Consider the following 18,585-nt stretch of genomic DNA (forward strand, 5'->3'; position numbering starts at 1 on the left):
AGAGAGAATCTAACTCTTGGCTCTTGACATTCAATGACCTTACCATAGCTGAAACGCCCCCTATCAACATTCTGGGGCTTACCATTGACCACAAACTAAACTGGGCTAGATATATAAACACAGTGGCTACAAGAGCAGGTCAGAGACTAGGAATTCAGCAGCGAGTAACTCAACTCCTGACTCCTCAAAGTCTGTCCACCATCTACAAGGCACAAGCCAGGACAGAGATGGAATACTCTGCACTTACCTGGATGAGTGCAGCTCCAATAACACTCAAAAAGCTCGACACCATCCAGGGCAACGGATATTCACTCCATCCACCACCGACGCACAGTCGCAGCAGTGTGTACCATCTACAGGATGCACTGCAGGAACTCACCAGGGATCCTTAGGCAGCGCCTTCCAAAGTTACAACAGCTACCATCTCGAAGGACAAGGACAGCAGGTACATGGGGACACCACTTCCCTGAAAGTTCCCCTCCAAGCCACTCACCATCCTGACTTTGGAAATATATTGCCATTCCTTTACTGTCACTGGACCAAAATCCTGGAACTCCCTCCTTAACAGCACTGCAGCGGTTCAAGGAGGCAGCTCATCACCACCTTCTCAAGAGCAATTGGGGATGGGTAATGAATGCTGACCTAGCCAGCGATGCCCACATCCCATAAGCGAATAATAATAAAAAAAAATCCTCGTTACTGATTGCTATCCAGCAATCTCTGCGAAATGTATGTGCAAGTTTGTGTGTGTGTGCACACATGCATTTGTGTGTGGATGCCAACGGGTAAATCTGTGAACAAAATAGACAAAGGAACAAATTTTTTATCTCCTCCCTGCCCCCAATTCTTCATGCCAATGACTTCCATCACAGATATAAAGTACAAAGTCATGTCTGTTGAAGGAAAAGCAGCAGTGGGGCAAGATATGCGGCCAAAAGATTTAACACAAGACCCTTATCATTGAATTTGAGCTTCATCTATTCACTAACCTTCTGTAGGCTGTTTGTTGAATACATCAAACAGCAAGGGCACGACAAGAAATATGCAGTCAGGATTTCTCCACGGACCAGGTAAACAGGGAATTTGAATGACACACTATTGTCTGCAGTTATAAAGAAAGAAAGCTCCTGAGGCACCTGATATTTGTCCTGACTCCAGCCAAGATACAGCCCAGTTGAGTAGTTTACACAGAGGAATTTTGAATAAGCTAATGTTGCTTTGACAAATTTATTGACCTTTCTCTTCTTGTGATATAATTATGTAATAAAAGCAAGACAACCAGTGTTTTTTTTTACACTGTATAATTACTGAAAAGGAAGAATTTGTCAATGCAGCCACAAAATCACTAGAAAAATAAAGATGAGGGAGGCCATTCAGCCCATTGTAGCTCTTCCATTCAAAGACGAACCTCACCAACTTTCCTTCGTTGCCCATGTCTCAGTAGTAATGCTAGTAAACGTGGTCATTCTTTAAGTTGACTCTCTATCTGTTATTTTTAATACTCGCATACCTCTATGAGGTTAACTCTCAATCGCCATCTTTCAAGTCTGAAGGCTCCTATTTTCTCCAGTCTCCTTGCAATTGAGTTCTTTGGTGTTAGGAAACCGCCTCTTGACTTTTCTCTATGCCACCTGGATGGCTACAGTGTCTCTCTTGTACTTTGGTGATCTTCACTTAACATAGTGCTCAAACTGATACGCTGGACATGCAGAGGGGGCAAGAAAGTTCCTCCTGTCGGCAAATGGTGGAAGCCAGACTATAAATAAGATGTCAATCTGTGGCAGGCAGGCTGAGATAGATTTCTGGCTCTGTGTACACACCAAACTTTGGGAAATACAACATTTGTCAATTTAAGTCAGTGCTGCCTTTTATCCACTCAAAGTTGTCACTCTCAGCAGGTTAGTTTAATTGATCTTGTTTTAACAAAGTGAAGCTTACTGATGAAGAAGGCCTAATTTCTTTGGCTTAGTGTGGAGAGAGCTGCAGTCTTGAGTCCCGACTTCAGTTTCCTTCACATCTGAAGGATTCCTGGACTTGGTATCATTAAGTCTCCCAGAGCATGGAAGAGGGCATGCTTTGATTGTTACTGTCTGAAGTTTATTCTGTCATTGACGCTTCAGACTGCAGCATGGTCTTATCTCAAGCCTAAAGCAGGGCAGGGGTGAGGCAGAACTGAACATATAGCATTATAGTGAGTGTTTAAACTTCTGCTCGTCGTGATAGCTTTGTCCAAGTGTGAATGAATGAACAAATATGTAATCCTTTCCACAACCTCAGGACATTGAAGTGTCAACGCTGTTGTCTTGTAGGAAATGCAGCAGCCAATTTACACAAACAGCTATGAAGTGAATGACCGGATCAGACACCAGAACTTTGGCTATGCAGCACCCATTTCCCCAATTGACCGATATTAGAGGAACCTTGGGCCTCGTCATTCAGGTCCAGAGATTGTTCCCCTTCCAAATAGGCTAAAGTTTCTCGGCCCATATCTGTCTTACATGTTAGTTAAAAAGAAATAAAGTCTTGTGTTTATATAGCGCTCTTCATGACCACTGGATTACTCAATGCGCTTTACAGCCATTGAACCAGGCAGGACGGCTATTTCATGAGCAGATCTTTCTTGACAAAATCTGCTCTAGAAGGATGTTGATGAAAGTAAAGAGTGTGAATGATGAGAATCACCCGTTCTCTCAGTGTAACTGTTGAATGCGTTCAGGGAAAAGGCCACCGTCCTTCAGTTGCAGGTCAAGTTAGTTCTTGAACTCTTTAGTGCCCTCCTCTACATAACCTCTTAACAGGAGTTTGATGTCTGAATGAGGATATACACTCAGGGTGGGCCTCACTGTCTGATTATGTTAATGCATTGGAATAGTTTTTATTACATATTTTAATTAAAGTTAGAGCTCTCTGATAGGGTAATTTTCTTCTCTTATTGTTATTATTCATTTATATTTCTTTTAACGTTTGAGCAATGAATCTGAAATGAATTTCTATATGGACAATAAAGCGAAACTGAATTGAATTGAAGTACTTCTGAAGCGTAGTCACTGTCGTAGCAAACTCCCACAAGCAGCAATGTAACTCTGACCAGATAATCCATTTTTATGGCGTTCATTGAGGGAAAAATGTTGGCCAGGATGCAGGCATAATTCCCCTGCTCTTCTTCAAAATAGCGCCCTGAGATCTTTTATATCCACCCAAGATGGCGCCTCGGTTTACGCCTCATCCGAAAGATGGCACCTTGGCCAGTGCAGCACTCTCAGTACTGCACTGGAATGTCAGCCTTGATTCCTATGCTCAAACCCTGATGGGCCTTGAGCCTGGAACCTTGTGACTCGGAGGTGGCATTGAGCTGACACTTTGAGGGCAGAGTGGTGGTAAGGTCACTGGGAGAATACCCCATGCTCAATAATGTTGCTGGGTCTTTTGCACCCACCCAAGAGGCCAAATGGCCTCATCCAAAAGACAGCACTTCTGACCTTGCAGCCCTCCCTCTGCACTGTACAGAAATGTCAGCCTGGAATATGTGCTCAAGTCTCTGGTGTGTGACAGCTGTCTGACTGGTACCAATCTCCACAAATCACAGGGAGATGGTGGCTTAGTAGTAATGTCACTGGACCAGTAATCCAGGGACCCAGTTTAATGCTCTGGGGACATAGGTGGAATTTAAATTCAATTAATAAAATCTGGAATTCAAAACTAGCCTCAGTAATGGTGACCATGAAACTATCATCGATTGTTGTAAAAACCCATCAGCTTCACTAATGGCCTTTAGGGAAGGAAATCTGCTATCCTTACCTGGTCTGGCCTACATCTGACTCCAGACCCACTGCCCTCTGAAATGGCCCAGCAAACCAAACATTTCCTGGGCGACTAGGGTTGAGCAACAAGTGTTGGTCTTGCCAGGGATGCCCGCATCCCACGAAAGAGTAAATTAGGAAAAAGGTCACCGCAGCCCATTTTTCTAATCATTGCTCTTAGTGAAAATCCTTATTCAACAGCTCACTAATACTGAATGGGTGCAAAATTCTTAAGTTATTAAAACACCTTGATACTGTCTTTGATCGTATGGAGAAAAGACATTAGTGTGCTCTAACAGAGGCATCGAGTATGCAGTTTGCAGCTTTGTGGATAAGCAGGTGGAATCACACACTACCATCCCCAAAATGCCAGTAAAAATCCACAGAAGTGTATGCAATAAAATGGAATTAGCAGTTGCTGTAAACTAGCAGTCCTTTGAGGATATAGCTTTTAACGATCCAGTGAAAGAGATACCTCACTCCCATTTGCATGATGGCAGAAGGAAGCTAAACTCTTTCAGATCTGGCTTCATTTACTCAGGCTTTGAAATCCTGCTGAATCTCACTCAGTATCTTGTCAAAACTCCTGTGACTCATCAAAAAGCGTTCCAGACAGCAAAGGAAAATTGCTAGTAAATTGAGATCATTCAAAACTTTATCAATGTATCCTACATCACACCGTCTATTCTATTTATCATCAAGACTGCCAATTTCCACCTCCTCAAACTTTCCCTCCTTCACCTTTGCCTCACGCCCACTGATGCCAAAATCCCCCACCCTTGCCTTTGTCACCTTCAGGCCCATACTTTGCTATGCTGTACTTGTAGACCCCCTTAAGTTCCACCCTGGATAAACTCTGACTCCTCCGAAACCCTGCTGCCGGCATCTTGGCCCCCAGTATGTCTGATTCCACAATTCTAGCCAACAGCCTCACCCCCACCACCTGTCCCCGCCTCTTCCACCTGTGGGCGGCCTTCCCCGCTCTGCAGCCAGTTGAGGCCCTTAAGTGGCCAATTAATGCCGATTAAGGTCCTCATCCTGCCGCCGGTGATAATAACCCTGTGGCAGGGGGCTTGGGGGTGATGGCTCACCATGCGGGGTGCACAGCAAGCAAACCTGTGGAGGATTGTTTGCGGGTCCAAAAACGGGGTTGGGGACATCCCTCATTTGAAGACACTCAGTGCCTGATTGAGGGACCTGACATTTTGGGGGGGGGGGGGGGGGGTGGGGGGGGTGGGGGGTTGTGTTGGGGCGGGGGGGGGGGGGGGGTGGGGTTGTGTGGGGGGGGGGGGGTGGTGGTTGGGGGGGGTCACTGACAGCCATCCTTCTGCCCTTGCTGCCAACTCCTGCTCACTCCGCCTCCCCTGCAGCGCGCACCACCCCCCCCCCCCCACCCCACCCCGGCCATCACTCACCGGTGGCCTGGGACGATCCGGCAACTATCTTAGGCCTCGGGTGGGTGTCATACCAGCAGCAGCCACCACCCTCCTGGTGGCGCTGCTGTTCATTACAGCTCCTGGCCTCTGGTTGGCTGCCGAGATTTCAGGGGAAGGCCCCGCCAATTGCCCGCCAAGAGCCTGAGTAGCACGTGCTGCGGCAGGCCTTCCCTAAAAGAGGAGACGGAGGGCTCTAGCCAGCTCTCTAGTCGGCAGCCCGAACCCCGTTGCCTTCACAAGTTCCCAGCCCACATTTCCGTTTACCTCTTCCATTCTTCAACTGTAGCTGCCACTCTCACCTTTTCCTCCCATGTCCCACTTCCAGAGAGAACTGCCTTAACCCCACAACCTGGGCCATTTTCCCAATGCTCCACAGTATTGTTTCCTCTCGCTCCATCTTACAAAGACCCCTCCTTTTGATTATGCCTTTCCCATTACCACTACGTTGCATTTCCTCCCCCCCCACCCCTCTGTTTATGCCTTGGGATAGCAAAGTCACTATATAAATGCAAGTTGTGAATATATCAGATCAGGGGATCATATTCTCAACAACACCCTTCCTAATATATAGCGCAGTATTATAAGGGACATCATCGCAATACTACATGGTTTTAAAAATGCAGGAGTCACCTTATAATATCAAGAGTGCTGATCATCAGAACTTGGTGTTCCCAGACTAAACTCAGCTGTGGAATGGACAGATTGATAATTTAATCTCTTCTCTCACCTTTTCTTGCTGCTGCACTGTTACCTCTGGTGTCCCCAAAGGATCTATTCTTGACCCCTTCTTATTTCACATGTAAATCCTGTCCCTCGACAACATCATCAGAAAGCATAGTATTCATTTTACATGTACATTGATGACACCCAGGTCTACTTCACCACTACCTCTTTCGACTTGGGCACTGTTGCTGAATAATCAGACTGATTATCTGACATCCAGTACTGGATGAATAGAAATGTCCTCCGATTAAACAATGGGAAAACTGAAGCCATTGATTTCAGTCCCTGCATCGAACTCAGTCCCCCTAGGTACCGACTCCATCCCTCTCCCTGGCAACAATGCGGCATTAATTCAGTCTGTTTGTAACCTTAGTGTCAGGTTTGACCCTGATCTCATTTTCATGCCATCACAAAAATTGTCTATTTCTGTCTCCATAACATTGCCTGACTTAAGTTTGTCAGCCACTGAAACCCTCAGTCGTGCCTTTGTTACCTATAGATTTGACTGCTCGTTGGCATTCCTGGCTGGTCCCCCACATTGTACCTTCCGTAAGCTTGAAGTCATCCAAAATTCTGCTGCCACTTTTAACTCTCAGCAAGTCCCTTTCCCCTATCACGTCTGTGCTCGCTGACCTACAATGGCTCCCAGTCAAGCAAGGCCTTGATTTTAAAATTCTCATCCTTGTTTTCAAATCCCTCCATGGCCTCACTCCTCCTTATCTCTGTAATGTCCTCCAGTCCGCAACCCTCCAAGATATCTGCACTCCCTTAATTCTGGCCTATTGACCATCCCCTGTTTTAATTGCTCCATGATTGGTGGCTGCGACTTCAGTTGCCTAAGCCCTAAGCTGTGGAGTTCCCTTCCTACAACTCTCTGCCTCTCTACCTCACCTTCCTCCTTTAAGACACTCCATAAAAACCTACCTCTTTGACCAAGCTTTTGGTCGTCTGACCTGATATCTCCTTGCGTGGCTTGGAGTCATATTTTGTTTAAAAATGCTCCTGTGAAGTGCCTTGGGACTTTATTTTTTTACACTAAAGGCGCTATATAAATAAAACTGTTGTTGATAATGCCACAATTTCCTTTAAGCTTGAAGAGCTGAAATGTATTGAAAACGGGTGTGTGTGTGTGTGTGGCAGTCAAACTGAGAAAAACATGTTATTCTCTTGAAATCTATTTTCTTAAGTGTATCTTGGGCTTGCTAAACTCTCTCTCTGCTTCATTTTATGGCAGCATCAGCAGCAGGTGGTTCAGGCGATAGAGCGTGCCAAGCAAGTCACCATGGCCGAACTGAATGCCATCATCGGAGTAAGTGGCCGTCTTATATACATGGGTTAATACAAGACTGAGCTGCTGCAGCTGAGGGGAATTTCATCAGTACCCTAAATACGAATAGCATTTGGTGTAGTGCAGTGACTTGTTTCTCCCAAAAATAAACTTCATTCATTAAATTTGTAAACACAACAGTTCAAATTTGACATTACCGTAAAACTGCAATGCAATTCAATCTTTATCAATATGCAGAATTCTGGGGTCCCTCGCTCCACTTACAATTACTGGTTATCTGTACAGTACACATTTCATGCCAAACGTGCAGCCCCAGGGCTTTTTCATGCATTCCAGCTTTGAGGTGCACTATAATGGGAAGGCCTTAGACTCTGCCTTTTCCCCAGTGAGGCTTTGCGGCAGCTGCCCCAAGCTTTACTGTGATGCTCAGCACCTAGTCCCGGACCTTGGAGTGTGCCAGTCTGCAACACCCAGTCACTGACAGCTCCTTGCACTGGCAGAGCGAAGAGTGTCTTTCATCGAGTTGACGGCGCTCCAGCAGCAGTTGATGTTTGTCCCGGTGTGCGTCCCTGGGAACGGGCTGTTACCCCAACTCATGTTTTGTTTCTGGCTCATTCACGTTTTGTCTTCAATCTTGCCTGGATGGAGGTCCCACTTCAGAATTTGATGGCTCCTGCTGGGACATAGTTCTACCGTCGCTGATGAATCCCTGATGATCCTAGCCCTTCCCTGTGTGGGCGGGACATGACCATGTGTTTTACTGATTGGGGGATGGGCAATGTGGGGAAATATCAAATTTAGCCTGATCCTGTTCTCAGGTAACACCAGTGTACGCTTTCTTAGGTCGTTATAGATCATTTATTAGACAATGATCAAGAACGGATCAGATAGATTTTCCACCCTCCTTACTCCCCACCCACCTCCTGTTTTACCCTCTTCGGTTCAGAGCCGCTAAACCAGCAGTAGCATTCATGCTGCTAAGTATCTCTGGCGGAAGCCAGTCACCAAGCAAAAGTGAGGGAATCAAACCTAGGATCTTACTGGTCTGTGGGGCTAAGTTTCACATCAGATATCCTGTTTCCTCACCTTTAGTAGGTTTGCAGACGTACCGGTAATGTTGGTAATGCAAGATTGCCGGATTTAACTCGCCAACAAAAAGCAGAAATGGTGTTGCAACCGGTGATGAACGTGTTGGTCTCGCTTGAATCTGAAGGGGCAACGTACTGAGTTTTCACTTCTGTCAGGCACCCTCCAACAGATGCCGGAAATTCAAGCATGCCTTTCACAGGGGTGGGGTGGGGCAATTACTTGTTACCTCTGGACTGCCAATAGCCATTGGATTTCATGATCGGTAGTGACAGCAGCTACTCACAGAAGCAAACCAGGCAACAGCAACTTGCATTTATATGGTATCTTTTATGTGGGGAAACATCTCGAGCTGCTTTCTGGAAGTGTAATCAGATAAAAATTGACGCTGAGCCAACGAAGGAGCTATTAGAGGAGAGGTCACTAAAAGTTTGGCCCTGGAGGCAGATATTAAGGAGGGTCTTCAAGCAGAAGAGTGAGATGGGGATGAAGGACAACATTTCAGAGTGAAGGGCACAGCTAAGCTGAAGGCACAGCCAGCAATGGTAAGGCAAAATGTGTTGGGAGGGAGAATTGCATAAGGGGGCAGAACTGGAGAAACACAAAATCCTCGGAGGAGTGTAGCAGGTTGTAGGAGGTTACAGTGATGGGCGGAGGGTAAGGCAGCGCAAGAATTTGAACACAAGGATGAGAATTTTGATTTGGGAAACATTGAGGTCTGGGAGAAGTATACACACCTAGGAACAGGAGTAGATCATCCAAGCCCTCCAGTTTGTTTTACCTTTCAATTAGATCGTGGCTGGTCTATTATATCTTATCTCCATCGATCTGTCTTGGTTCCATAATCCTTAAAACCTACGTCAAACAAAAATCTAGCAACTTTAGTATGGTACTGTTCTTGTGCTAACTAGCTGAACAGGTTTAATAACAGGTTTGAGTTTAATTACTTTTAATCCAAAGTATTAATTGAAGCCAATCATTAAAGCCCTATTGAGTTGTCCATGTTCCTGCATTTCTGCTGAGCAACTTCCCATAAAATTCATTGTGTGTGTCACAATCTCAGTGATGTTTTCATGTCCTCTTAAGTGCAGGGGAATGATCTGCACACTGATCTGATTTCTTAGTCTAATGAAAATGCCCTATCATCATGTAGCCCATGCGTGAACGTAACCAACTGAACCTTTAGAGTGATGGCGTTCCTCTCTGGCTCCTTGCAGTGTCACTTTGCAGACAGGCTTGTTTACTGGAAGTGTCTTGAACAGAAGTTGCCATAACAACCACTGGAGTGTCATCCAGTACAAAACTCCGTCGATTGTGTTGTTTCTCAATCAGAAGGTTTTGTCCCGCTCCAATGTTCTCCCATTGGGCTGGGATTTTACAGCCCCGTGCCCGGCCTGTTTTCAGTGGGGAGGGATGGCATGTGATACATGAGGCGTGGCAAAGCCCGGTGCTTTCCCACCCGTCCCCGGCTCAGTCCCCGTAACACAGGGGATGGGCCAGTGCCCGAATTGGCAGCCCGCCCGCCGTTTTTAAATAAATAATTAACAAGCAATTGAGCTTGTTCCCAAGCCAATTAACCCACATTTCACACGGCCTACTCCATAAAACGGCTGGCGTGAGTAGGTGGGCGGTAGTGAGGAGATCACTTTTTTGAAAACGTTTTTGTAAAGGAAAGGGGGAGGAAATGGCATTTGTCTGGGGTGGGGGCAGGGGGGCGGGGTGTGTCCTTTACATATCAGGGGCACCTGCCTCCAAGATGTTACCCTTCCCCTTTGTGCCTCCCCGCCTACCCTCTGAAACCCTCCCCCCACCACCCTGCTGTCTTGATTTTTTTTTCCTCCCCACCCTCCATTTCCTGATCCCTCCCTCTCTTTTAAAAAAAAAAGGCCTGACTTTCCTGGCTCCGGCATCCATCTTCTCTTCTTCCTGGGCCAGTGTGCGGTCCCGGCAGTGCCGATGACGCAGTCCTGGTGCTGCTGGGACTGCTCGAGCTGCCGGCCAACCAGATTGGCTGTCCTCCTTCCACCAAGGGTGTAAGTCCCCCTCTCAACTTGTTTTGCCCCCCCCCACCCCCAGCAGCGTGTTATCATTGTGGGGTGGGTTATCTTTTGGGCACCCATTGGCTGCAGGTTGATTCCTGCAATGGTGGGCAGGTGCGGTGGGGGGGCAGGAGGTGGGTGGGGTGCGGGGGTGGGGGGGTGCGGTTGGGGGTAGTGGTGGATGAGCAATATTCCCCCCTCGCCCCCACCACTACTATACCCATAAGTGTCCATTCTTCACCAGTTGAGCCTGTGCAGTGATCACCACAGGCTATTTAACCACAGTTGGGCGTCACATCTGACCGTGGTCATGCCCTTGTCTGATGTCCACACACATTCACTTTCCCACAGGAATCACTGAGTCATAATCAGAAGCTAGAGCCCACATTGAAATGTCTTTTATCCCCCTTCCCTTTCTGGCCCAATGGGTAATTGTAGGCCAATAATGGTGTTTTTAATATTAAGTGGAAACAGTGATGGAACAAAAGATTCTTAGGCATTGTTGGAGAAGAGCAAATTGCTTTATTAAAAACAGTTCTATTCTCTTCAAAGCGATGTGTAATTGCGCTAAGCGATTGTGCAGATAGGCCTAATTCCTGCCACAGCTGTTGAGATAATCAGAGCAACCTGCCACTATGTGCTTTTTTTTTTAAAAATAGATTGTTACTAGGTGCCATTCTTGGATCAGGGAAAGCACACTTCATCCCTGAGCCAGAAGGTTGTCCCACTGCAGAGACTTGAGCTTAAAATTCACTCCCGAGCAATACTGAGGGAGTGCTGTTCCACCTTTCGAATGAGCTATTAAACTGTGCACCTGTCTTCCCTCTGAGGTGGATGTGAGAGATACCAAAGCACTATTTGAAAAAGAGCAGCAGCGCCCTGGTAATATTCATCCCTTAATCAACATCACACAAACAGATTAATTGGCCAGTTATTTTATTGCTGTTTGTGGGATCTTGCCGTGTGCAGATTACCAACGCTTTCCACCAAGTTGCTACACTTGGTGAAGTCCCATGGCCGTGAAAAGCACCACATAAATGCGGATCTCAGTATCAGCCTATCTAGCAGCCCAGCCCTTTTGACAGAATTGAGTAGAGTTTTGGCATGACATTAGTTTGCTGCCTTTTCTATAAATTCTATCGATTTCTTATTCATGTGAGAATGCTCACTTACAGCAGCAGCAGCTCCAGCACCTGTCCCACCACGCGCCTCCAATTCCGCTCACTCCGCATCCGTCAGGACTTCAGGCTGCAGGAATTCCCTCCATCAGCGGTGGCTCAGGCCTTCTGACCCTGTCCAGTGCCCTTGGAGTTCATGCCCATCTTGCAATGAAAGAAGACAAGAACCACTTGGACATGGACCATCACAGAGGTACGGGGGCTAAGCTGTATCTAGCAGGTGTAGATAAAGATCAGGAAAATACTTTCCTTCGCATAAATGTGGAAGCCATTTTGAGTCCTAAACAACTCAGCAAGTGCTGGGGTAAGGGATTTTAACAGGGTTGATGTAGAGAGGATGATTCCTCATGTGGGTTGTCCAAAACTAGAGGCTGTAAATACAAGATAACCATTAATAAATCCGATAGGGATTTCAGGAGAAACTTATTTTCCCAGAGAATGGTTAGAATACGGAACTAGCTACCACATGGGTTAGTTGAGGCAAACAGCACAGAATCCTTTAAAGTAATGCTAGATAAGTAAGGAATAGAAAGATATGCAGAATGTATCAGATGGCAGTTGGGTGAGAGGATGCTCACAGGGAGCTTAAGTACCAGCACTGATCAGCTGGTGTTATAGGGCATGTTTCAGGGGGCCGGCAAATACGGGGACCCACCACTCCGAGTGCCTTTAGACAGTCAACATACTGTAACGTCATTGGTTTGAGAAAAAAAAAGGCAATTGAGAGCAGATTAAGGACATTCCCAACTATACTCACGCAGAAATTCCTGAGTTTGATGGTTACAGACGCAATGAAAGATTCCATTGAATTGACGCTGAGGTAAAATGTAGATTGCACCGGTGAGTTGGTGGTGTTTTGGTGGGGGGAGGGCGGTGGTGGTGGTGGTGGGGGGAGGGAGGGAATAGAAATTTGTCTTTGGCAGTGGCACAAAATGGGCAATATGGGATTGGACATTGGCTATACGCTGCACCTGATATTCCGTTACGTTGCAGTCAGTCTGCCAGGGATGAGTTTCTACACCTTGGTGTCTGGAAGCAAAAGGGTTACCCTAACCTACATATTGGTTTGTGTCACTGAAAGCTTAAGTTTTCTTGCGTATGAGGGAAGTAAATTGTATAAAATTAAAACCCCATGCAATGTTTGATATATGGAGGATCTGGCACTTTTTCGTGGTTTCCATGCCAGTGTAACTCTATATGTAAAGTTGAAGGAATCATTAGGTGAGTTCCCCCAATTCCACACACTCAATAAAGAGCCACATGTGAGGAGCATGTGTTAGATAAATTTTGGCTACAACACTGTCGATATCGTTGGTTTGGTTACTAAATTCTCCCTTATTATTCTGTTTTTCATTTCTTTTTCATCTCCACCTCCTTCACTGAACCTGACCGACCTCCTCTGCAATCCTTCTACTCCACACTTTGCCTCCAGATCGTGACCGGGACCCCAGTCGAGTAAGTGAGATTCTGTTTTTATTCTTTTCAACCCAGCGAGGCAGTGACATTATAACAGCAGTAAGACTGTGACTAACAGCTCGCACACACACAAGCCCAAGAAAATCTGCATGCTCCACAGTCCCATGACTCACACCAGGATTGTGTCTCCTGCGGAACTCCGCAGTTGCCTTGCTGGAGTTTACAGGCTCGCCTAGATGGCAGGAGGCCATGGTATGAATCATTAGTGGATCTTTTCTAACAAGGAGACCTGTGGTAGCAGATGCTGTGATTTATCATCCAGGCAGAGATTAGCCAACACAGTGTCGATCACTCTGGGCAGCAAGCATACCAACTGGGCTTAGGTGGGAGAATGGGATGGGGTTGCCCATACTCAGGAGCTAAACTCAAGCTGTATGATTTTATCAACAAACGACATATTCGTGTGAAGATTCTTTGTCCATTGATTAAACAGAGATATTAACCTGACATCATTAACATAGTAGACAGGGGACACTTGTACAGCCACATTCATTAATATCATCTCACAAGTTCACTGCTGCAATTTGTCAATGAGACATATACAGAATAGCTCTCTGCTAGTATATAGACTTGACATTGCTAATGATGAAAATTTGAAGAGACTCTGCTTTATAAACCACTGAATGACAGTTACCTGAGTATTATTCATTATTCAGTGTCTGACAAGCCTCAGCAAAGGGTAAGCACCCTTTTCCAAATAACCATTAACTTTATTTTTCCGAGGGTTTGCCTGAAGCATAAAAAAGCAGTGGCGCAAGAATAGGGAAAAAAAATCAAATTTTGCATGGCATGGGAATATCGAAATTGGTAAATGAAGAAAGAGCAAGTCCATCTTGCTCACCTTTTATAATCCTGGTAGTCCCATGATACGACAGTCATGGAGTTGGTGTCTAATCATAGCAATCAATCTCTCTGTCAACAAGTCCACAACAGACCCATATACTGTATCTGAAAAATGTTATTTTCTGAATGAAATCTCTCGAATTTGCACTAACTGCTTTCACCACTTCCCAAGGAAGCCTGTTCCATAGATTGTCTACTTGCTCACTGCAATATCAGCCCAATCCAGAGACTGGACATATGACTGAAGTTGCGCGTCGTGACCCTGTGGATGTCCTGACACGCTGACTCCGTGGGGATTTCCCTGGAAGTTTCAAAATTCCAGTAGGCAATTTCCCTTCTCCCTGGGCTGAGCTGGAGTCGGAGACTTTGAGCAGTTCCTCGGGACTTTTCTGGATAGTTACCCAGGAAATTACAGCAGGCAGTTAAGAGTCAACCACATTAATTTGGTCTGGAGTTATATGTAGGCCAGACCAGGTAAGGATGGCAGATTTCCTTCCCTTAAGGATACTAGAGAATCAGGTTGGTTTTAATGACAGTCCCTGATGCTTTCATGGTCACCATTATTAAGACAAGCTTTCGTTGGTTAATTAGTTGAATTTATTAATTAATTGAATTTAAATTCCACCAGCTGCAGTGGTGGGATTTCAACCCATGTCCCCAGAGCATTAGCCTTTGGATTAGAACCTTTGCAATATCCAGTGACATTGCCCCAAACCAATGTTCCCCTGTTTAAAAAGTACTTTGTGCATTGAGGTGTAATTAGCGATGTATAGAAAGATCTTGAATTAACCAACCACCATAGCCACCTGAGGTAAAGGCCCATAGTCGCTTTCCCAACCCTGACCCAGGAAACATCTTAAAGTTATTTAAGTGTGTTTTTTTTTGTCCTTTTACTACTTAGAGATAAAAGTCTATTGACAGCCTTTCATGTTGGTTTGTCCGTCACGGTTGGGAATGCAACCACAGGTCTTTTCACTAGGCACCGAAGAAAGCTGAAGTGGTCAGGCAGGAGGCAAAGCATAGATACTCAGATATACTCAGATACCCAGGCACAGGAGAGGGCAGGTCAGCTGAGAAGCCAGAGGGTTAAATTGGAGACAGAGTTAAAAGAAGTAATCACAGACATGTGTAATGGATAAGCAAATATTAAAGCATGACAGGAAAGTGTTGCAGGAAGTGAGTGTTACAGTTACAGGGAGTGCAGGCTATAGATTCAAATATTAATGGATTTTCATTTTTATGCTGATAAATTACGTATTTTCTGTGTAGGTCCGCACAAACCCCCTGGGTTACGCGTAGAAGCTTGTCATTATATTCTTAATAGTCAGAGTATAATTGTATCATCAACCCAGGAGCGCTGAAGGGGAATCAGACTGGCAGGAAACCCTGCGCTGGAGGCTGTGCCACCCTAATAATTGACAGCGGCCTGCTAAATCAGAAGGATGTTGATTTTGCTGTTACCCTTCTGAACAACACACCCGTGGCCTGATTCTGAGTAAGGCAGGCAAAACCTGGCCATTATCCCAAAATGTGCGGGTTAACTTTCCATCGGTTGCATGTGTTCTAACATTCTGAGGATTAGCCTTGTGAGCAGGAACAATGCAGACACGTACCTGCCTGCCTCAAATCTCCGCTTACTTTCCCCTTCTCTAAACAAACGGCTAGCTATTTAACTCTCTCAGGACGGTGGGGGAATGCTGTACGCCCCTGGAGTAAGGAACACTCTTAATTAGTCTGGATTCACTCTCCTGACTCCTATCCAGTGACCTCTCCTACTGGAAAATGTTAGTAATAGTTGGCATCAGGAGAGGATTGGGTACAGTTATGATGCCCGCTGCAGTCAAATAACCAACTCAGTGTCAAGGCTCGCATGTGAACTATGGCTTTTAAGTATTGGAGGGCACTCATTGATTGTTACTGAAACTGGGGGGTGGTGCTATGGAATCAAATGGCTGTCCCTTTACATTTGCGAGACCCATACTTACTGGGGCAAAGTGAATGAAAGGGAAGAGTCTCCCTTGCGATATTTTACTTGGCGGAGATGTACGTTTTTATGAGTTCACTGTGAGTCCAGAACATTAAATACCGATGAATGCCACAGTGCAAAGGCATGACACGGGAAAATTGTGGCAATACTTTTCCTGTCCGCAATCGGCTTGTTCAAACTGGTTAAAAGTATCTGGTTACAAAGCAATTTTCCCATAGCCTGGGTGTGGAGGCGATCGGAAACACAGATAGGTTTCCTTTTTTGTTTATCTTTGAAAGTTGAAAACTATAGGTTGTGAGTTCAGTTTAGACCCTTCATTCAGGACATCCTGCCCAGTCGTTAGGCTGTAATTACTCTATAATAAGCTCTTTCTATTATAGACTGATCCTAATCTGTTTACAAAGTGAGTACTGTTTGATACTCAGCGTGTCCGTGTCTGTTGCCATGGTTACGTGCCGGCCTTATTTTATTACATTTCAGCCGGCGCCACAGGCCATTTTGTGCCTTCTTGTGAATACAAAATGGTGATCTTCACAAGGGTGACCCCCGCCACCCTCCACCCCCCCAACCCTGTCCAGGTTTGGGGACATTCGCCCAGTCTCCCAAATGAAAACCAGGCAACAAAAGCCCAAGTTTCAATCAGTGAATTTAATAAGTGTTGCTAAGCATGTGGAAGGTGCCCAGCTTTAGGGGCCACACAAAAAAAAAATTCATTAATAATGATAGGGGAAGGTCGATTGTAGGGACCATCACAGGCCTTTTTGCCTGATGTTTACATGCGCACAGCTCTGACAAAGAGGCTGGGTAGGTTAGGCTTGTATCCACTGGAGTTCAGAAGAGTAAGAGGTGACTTGATTGAAACCTTTAAGGTCCTGAGGGGTCGTGTCAGGGTGGGTGTGGAGAAGATGTTTCCTCTTGTGGGAGAATCTAGAACTAATGGTCACTGTTTAAAAATAAGGGGGTTGCTCATTTAAGACAGAGATAAGGAGAGATTTTTTTTTCTCGCAGAGGATCTTGAGTCTTTGGAACTCTCTTCCTCCAAAGACAGTGGAAGCATAGCCTTTGAATATTTTTAAGGCAGAGTTAGATAGATTCTTGATTAACAAGGGGTAAAAGGTTATCAGCGATAGGTGGGAGGTTACAATCAGACCAGCCATGATCTTATTGAATGGTGGAACAGGCTTGAGGGGCTGAGTGGCCTACCCCTGCTCCGTGTTCATGCCTAAAGGACAATCGGAAGTGGGAATTCCGACTGCCAACGCATACAAACATTTTCCAGTAGCAGGGGTCACTGGATAGGAGGCGGGAGAGTGAATCCAGACTAATCCCGACTTTACCCCCATCCAACCCAAGGATGCTGATGCCAATGATTGGATCTCCTTAGTACCAGCACAACCGAGAGGGTTAACTCTGACCTTGGCTGAGCCACATACTGGCTAAACCTAGTGTGCTTTTGGGAAAAAGTTAAGATGATGATATTGATACATTTTTTAAAAATTACGAATGTAGTATGTTGACATATAGTCTGCATTACCACATTCTGAGCGGAAGAGTAAAAGTATGAATTGAACTAAAGAATGCAGAGGTCAGGCATTGAATGTGATTTTGTGCTTATGAAATTTTGGGGGCAACCTATGTTTTATTACAGAATTCTTTCAATCATTGTTACAAATCATTCCACGTGGAAGATTGTGCCTTGACTCAGTAACTTTTCCAAACCATATTCCCCTGATAATGTCAGCACTATGTGTTGTTTGCCTCAGTGAGTCCTCCAAATCATGTTATTCTGATGATACCATCACTGCTGCTAATAGTCTTAATACCAAGGTTCAGACCTAAATCAGCAAAAAAAAAATTAAAGAAACCCTGAAAGGATGTTAAAAGTTCATCGCATTCCTTTTTAATGGCTTGCATTTTTAGCAGGTGTGATTTTGAAAACTATACTGAAAGTAGAACTTTACAGAAATGAGTAATTGTCTGCCCCCTTTGGAAAAAAAAGTGTAGCTTTTTGTTTTTAGGATAGATTTAGGGCTTACAGGCTGTTTTTTATTTTAAAAAAAAAGCCAAACAGGGTTTTTACTGCCTTGCAGGATTTTGTAGACAAATATGTAATCACGTAGGCTTCATGATGGAGATTTTGGGGACTTGTTTGGCATCCTCGAAACGTTCACCAAATCATTGCCGTGCTGCTTGGACAGCCTGTTTCCTAGGAGATCTAGAGTTGGTCAGGTTGCACGAAGGCCTTGTGGGTTTTCTTCAGCCTTAGGCCAGGAAGAAAGTAGGCAGGTTGGACAGGGCATGATTTAAGGAGCACTCTTGAACACGATCCAGTTCAAGCTGGTTTTGATTAGAATGCCACTATTTGTACTGGAAATATATCGCCGTTCCTTCACTGTCGCTGGGTCAAAATACTGAAACTCCCTCCCTTACAGCACCGTGGGTGTACCTACACCACATGGACTACAGCAGTTCAAGAAGGCAGCTCACCACCACCTTCTCAAGGGCAATTAAGGATGGACAATCAATGCTGGCCAAGCCATCCCGTGAATGAATTTTTAAAAATTTCAATGTGTAAGGAGTGGTGTTTTGGGGGAGGTGGAGTGGGGTGCAGTTAGCTCAGTTGGCTAAACGGCTAGCGTGTGGTTTGGAATAATGGCAACAGCTCGGGTTCCGTTTGCACTCCCATGCCAGCTGAGGTACTTGCTTCCATGCCCTGCCCCTGAGAATGG

At 45.4% G+C, this 18,585-nt stretch overlaps 1 protein-coding gene across 8 annotated transcripts in view; it reads left to right on the forward strand.

The window, feature by feature from the left end:
• Positions 1 to 18,585, forward strand: part of LOC121286860 (transducin-like enhancer protein 4) — a 214,085-nt gene that overhangs the window by 74,165 nt on the left and 121,335 nt on the right. For 4 of the 8 annotated variants that reach the window (XM_041204006.1, XM_041204012.1, XM_041204007.1 and 1 more), the window contains exons 6-8: positions 7,194 to 7,268; positions 11,533 to 11,743; positions 12,983 to 13,005. In XM_041204006.1, coding sequence (XP_041059940.1) covers positions 7,194 to 7,268; positions 11,533 to 11,743; positions 12,983 to 13,005 — 309 coding nt within the window. The remainder of the gene's footprint in view (positions 1 to 7,193; positions 7,269 to 11,532; positions 11,744 to 12,982; positions 13,006 to 18,585) is intronic. The other 4 variants (XM_041204008.1, XM_041204010.1, XM_041204009.1 and 1 more) reach the window with 2 other exon arrangements.

Source organism: Carcharodon carcharias, chromosome 14 (assembly GCF_017639515.1).
Source record: "Carcharodon carcharias isolate sCarCar2 chromosome 14, sCarCar2.pri, whole genome shotgun sequence".
Lineage (NCBI taxonomy): Eukaryota > Metazoa > Chordata > Chondrichthyes > Lamniformes > Lamnidae > Carcharodon > Carcharodon carcharias.